The following is a 5,202-nucleotide window of genomic DNA, read 5'->3' as shown; positions in this document are numbered from 1 at the left end:
AGGGCGTGGAATTCAATGCCGATCCTCGTTCCTCGCTGCCTTTCACTCAGAGGCCAGAACTTCTGCCTCAGGAGCCCAGCAACGGCTTCCCCAACAAGTAGAATGCATGCGCAGAAACGCTTCGTGCTCGGCTGTAGCGTAAGCTTTACCTAGGGCCCAACGGCCAGCTTGCCTTCTGATTGGCCCAGCCCCTGGGCTGTCTTCCGCCATTTTTTCTAAGGGTTTTTTAACAGTGGTTACCGCCTTCACGGTGAGGGCAGAGGCCCCGCCCCATTCAGGATACCCCGTGCGCGCGGAAAAGTGCGGGTCCTGGCGAGTGCGCGCCGCGCCTGCGGTGGGTTGGGACCGGGAGTGCGAGGGAGGCGGAAGAGCGGCGATCACGTGGTGTTAGGGACCGTCTCCTAATTCCGCGCTAGTACTGCCGGTGTTTCAAGGGCTGGGGACCGCTTTGAACCCCGGAACCCAGCTCCTCTCCAGGTCGCCGCTGACCGGGGGTCATCTTACGCGACCCTACGATGTCAGTGGCGCCCAGGATTGAAAACGTGGCTTTTAATAGGGAATCAATCATTTTCCCCATTTTTGATTATACTAAAAGCTAATCCTTAATAAGCGCCTAAGTTTTTAATGAGCGCCTACTAGGTTTTGTTTTTTTTTTATTGGGTACCACGCAACGACCGCCATGGGTTGTTGCAAAGATTGGTGGAAAGTGCTCAGAAGAGAGTCTGGTACAATAAGCGCTGAGTAAATACCGGCTACTTTCATTTTTTACATACGTGGGAACTGGGGCTCAGGAAGGCCAACAGCTAATACACGGCACAGCAGGGATTTGAACCCAGGACTGCCTGCCTCTAATGGCATGCCTTTGCCTCTGTGACATTCACAAAGTTTTAGTGAATTGTAGCCCCACCCATTGCTCAGATGGGTACACTGAGTTCTAGCAGAGGAAGGGGCTCCTCCTGCCGTAAACACTAACCTCCAAGATGTTCTGCTCATTTCCCTGGATTCCAACCCTGCCTCCCTTCTCATTCATTCATCCATTCAGAGTCCCGCACCCAAGAGGCTCGGTTTGGGGTCATACCAATACCAGTTAGACCCGAGTGCGTGACAAATGAACATGGCACCTGCCTGGAATAGATTTAAGAGTCCGGGCATCCACCTCGTCAAGGAGCTCACCACTCACTTCTCCAGTCTCATTTAGCGAGCTCACTGGAACAGCAGGAGCTCTGGAGCCACACTGCCTGCATTCAGATCCCGGCTCCACCCCTTAAACAGCTGTGTGAACCGACTAAGGGACCCGCCATCTAGAGTCCTTAGCGAACGTCCCGGGCCGGACCCGTAGTAAGCTCAGTAACTGTGACTCTTATAATTAATCCCCGTTTTTTTTTAACCGTCCTAGGGAGTGGACGTTGTCGTGACCCCCATTTACACATGAATAAAATGAGGTTCAGCTAAGTAGAGACTCTGCCCAAGGTCAGGCAGCTAGGAAGTGTGACATCCGAATTAGAAACCAGCCCCTTTGGCTCCCCAAGCCAGTCAGTCCAGGGAGAGGGGCGGAGAGATGGCACCGCCCCCTCAGCCCAGGGAAAACGTACAATCAGGAAAACCTGAGCCCGGGAGAGGGGCTTCGGTGCGCGGGAGAATTTGCAGACGCTCCCTGCGTGCTGGAACTGCACGACTAGCCCTTCAGCCGGGGACCTTTGGCCGGTCCTGCCGCGGCCGACAGGGGCGCTAGTGGGGGTCGAGGTGTCAGAGGCAGTTGCAGTGGCCGGGACCGCCGCGGGAACGCCATGCCTGAGCCGCGGGCCGCTGAGCGTGACCTCTACCGAGACACGTGGGTGCGGTACCTGGGTGAGAGCAGGCGAGGGGCGCGATGATCCCTTCACCACCCTGTGCCTGGAGTGATGGGGGACGCTAGATACCTGCCCGTAGCGAGGAGGAGGCGGGAAGGTCTTAGTTCTCATTCCGCCTGGGGCCAGAGACTGGGCTCAAAGAGGGCTAGGGACTTGCCCAAGGTCACACAGCGCTGGTGGGTCCAGTCTTGTGCTCGGATGTCTCTGCGGACTAGTCATCCCGGGGCGGAGGCTCGAACACAGAGCCACGAGGAAGGGGGAAGCGCGCTGACCACTGGAATGCCTGAGGACAGGCGGATCTGGACTCCCATCTCAGCACTGCACAAATCGTTAAGCGCTGGACCACTGGCCGAAAGGTTGGCGGTTCCAAACTACCCAGTGGCGCCTGGGAAGACAGGCCTGGAGATCTGCTCCCAAAGGTCACAGCCTTGAAAATTCTATGGAGCAGTTCTACTCTCCACACATGGGGTGGCTACGAGTTGGAAATACCTAGCTGGCAACTAACAACACCACTCACTGGCAATGTCTGTGCCTCAGTTTTCTTCCCGGCAAAATGGGTCAAAGAGGAGGGCTTCCTTCATGGGGTGGTGGTTGTAAGGGTGGAATGAGATAAGCCTGGCACATGGTGAGTGCCCGACCCAGGGGGCTGCTCATGAGCAGGCTTCCTGCTTCCTGTTTCCCCATTAGTACAGAGGTTCTAGAACTCAGGCTAGGAAGACAAGGACATCGAACCAATTAGTGATGATTGTGTGTGTTCAGCCTCCCTACAATGGCCCCCTTTTACAAGTCAGGAAACCGAAGCTCAGAGGTAAAGATGCTTGCCTAAGATCACCCTGCTTAGCAGGCAAGGATTAGAACCAGCTCACACCAGCGCCCCCTTGTGGGACAGCCGTGGGCCTGAGAAGTGTTGTCTTTCCTCTTTTTCCAGGTTATGCAAACGAGGTTGGGGAGGCCTTCCGCTCTCTGGTGCCGGCAGCTGTGGTGTGGCTGAGCTACGGTGTGTCCAGCTCCTATGTGCTGGCTGATGCCATCGACAAGGGCAAGAAGGCAGGAGATGTGAGTGTTAGCCTGCTGCCCCTACTGTGGGACATCCTACTCCCCGTGTGGTTCAGTCCATAGTTTGCATGTGGTAAGGCCCTTGTGGGATTGTTCACCCCTCAAAACCTCACCTGTGGTGCAGTCCATACCCTAGCCTGCGTGTGGTGGAGTCCTCCTTCAGCCCCAGTGTACCCTCAGCCGTGCATATAGTACAGTCCTGACCCAACTCTGGGATAATTCTTCGTCAGCCCTTCCGGTGGTCTAGTCTATACCGTGCATGTGATACAGCCTACCCCCAGCCCCGCATGTGGTCTAGTCTATACCCCAGTCCTGGGATGTGGTAGAGTCCATTCTCAAGCCCTTCCTTGTAGCACAGTCTTCCCCCAGCCGTGCATGTGGTGTACTCTAAAACTCAACACTACTGCAGTTTGGTCCACCCTCCATGGGTACTGGCCACCTCCCCCTCCCTGGTCCAGCCTCATGCCTCTTGTCCCAGAATTCCCAGCCTCCATCCCAGGCTGTGTTGAATGCCACTTGTGTCCACAGGTGTCAAGCCCTGAAGCTGGCCGCAGGACTAGGGTGACTGTGGCTGTGGTGGACACCTTTGTGTGGCAGGCTCTGGCCTCTGTGGCCATCCCAGGCTTCACTGTCAACCGCGTGTGTGCAGCCTCCCTCTACGTCCTGGGCACCGCCACCCGCTGGCCTCTGGCTGTCCGCAAGTGGACCACCACTGCAGTGGGGCTGCTGATTATCCCTGTCATTGTCCACCCCATTGACAGGTGGGTTCCCCTCCTAGCCTCGGGGTCATCGACTTGGCGGAGATGGAATTAGGCTTGGCGAGGCTTGCTCATATTACGTAGAACAATGGCAGCAGAGGCAGGGCTGGCACTTGGGGCTCCAGAGGTGTAAAGGACAGTCTGTTCCTTTGTCATATGATCTGGCAGGTACTTGGCAGTAAAGGAAGGGGGTACCTTGAGGGTATGGGACACAGGATAAGTAAATTCCCAGAAAGAAACTCTATTGTTGGAAAGACAGGCAGGAGCAGGTACACCTTGGAAGGGGTGGGTTTTGGGGGTATTGGTGACAGAAGCCCAATTCAAACTGGGTTAAGTAAAATAGGAATTGTTTTGTGAAACCAAAAAGTCCAGGTTTTGTTGCTTTCGGGCATGGCTGGATCTAGGCCCTCAAATGATGTCATTAGGGGTCTGGATCTCCCTGTCCTGCTGCCCTTCTCCCCACCCCACCCCACCCCAACCCACTCTGTGTTGGTTTTGATCATTTTCCCCTCATGGTAGCATAGGTGGCCCCTAATAGTCCCCAGCTTTCATCCCACGAGCTTAACAAGCCCCATGGGAAGCTTCTAAATAGGGAGAGCAAAAATCCCAAAGAAGGCTGTCATTGGTCCATCCTGGTGCCCACCTCTGAGCCTGGCCAGGGTTGGGTCATGTGCCTCCTCTTAGAACCAGAGATGGGGCAACCCGACAGACCAGCCCTAGGATGAGGCGTTGTCTATCTTCCTTGTGGCTTCTCCTGAGCTACTGGAAGAAGGAGTCATTCCCCAGGGAAACATAACGGACCCTGAGGACCTGAGCAGGTCCTCTACCCTCTGTCTGCCTCAGTTTCTCCCTCTGAAGAAAGAGGAGGAAGTCTTGATCCTGGCTTCCCCAGGTAGCCCAAGGTGGGAGGAGGGGAGAGAAGACAGGTCTTTTCACCTGGGTGGCATTTGTATCCCACATCCAGGAGTCCTTCTCTCTAGCCCTGGCTTTCTGCCTTTTCTTCCCCTGTTAGCACCCATGGCCATTTGCTCACCATCCCCAATCTCTGCTCAGGTCTGTGGACTTCCTCCTGGACTCCAGCCTGCGCAAGCTGTACCCATCAGTGGAGAAGCCCAGCTCTTCCTGACCCCACCCTGGTACCTGGCCTGTGCGTTGGCCCACTCTTTGCTCCATGCCAACTTCTTCCTCCTGCCCAGGGATGTGGGTGCCTGGCTCCTTGGGGTCTTAGGTCCTGGCAACCAAGTGGGTTCAAGCTGGACCGAAGCTTCAAAACAGGCCCTAGAGGAGCTGCAGCTGCTGCTGAACCCTGTCTGCTTCCCTGGAATCCAAGATCCTAAGTGGGAGTGGACCCTGGGTGGGCCATCCCTGTTTTCCACATGAAAGTAATGCCCTCCCAATTGATAGCGTTGGAGACTGAGGCTCAGAGAGGGCAAGGGATGTGCCCAATGTCACTCAGGAGCCAAGGGTCCAGGCCTCCCGGCTGCTCAGCCTCATGAGACACCCCATGGCACACGGAGAAATGGGGGAGTTGTAGCGGG

The 5,202-nt window shown here is 55.9% G+C and overlaps 1 protein-coding gene across 1 annotated transcript; it reads left to right on the top strand.

Annotated features, from left to right (window-relative positions):
* The first annotated feature begins 400 nt into the window (after window positions 1–400).
* On the top strand, window positions 401–4,897 carry MTFP1 (mitochondrial fission process 1). Its single transcript, XM_003419140.4, has 4 exons — window positions 401–1,848; window positions 2,779–2,906; window positions 3,435–3,667; window positions 4,718–4,897. The coding sequence occupies exons 1-4, from the start codon at window positions 1,788–1,790 to the stop codon at window positions 4,788–4,790; spliced, it is 495 nt and encodes a 164-aa protein (XP_003419188.1). The 5' UTR covers window positions 401–1,787; the 3' UTR covers window positions 4,791–4,897.
* The last annotated feature ends 305 nt before the right edge of the window (window positions 4,898–5,202 follow it).

The sequence above is a fragment of the Loxodonta africana genome, chromosome 19 (assembly GCF_030014295.1).
Source record: "Loxodonta africana isolate mLoxAfr1 chromosome 19, mLoxAfr1.hap2, whole genome shotgun sequence".
In the NCBI taxonomy this organism is placed as follows: Eukaryota; Metazoa; Chordata; class Mammalia; order Proboscidea; family Elephantidae; genus Loxodonta; species Loxodonta africana.
This window is presented reverse-complemented; position numbering and strand designations above follow the sequence as displayed.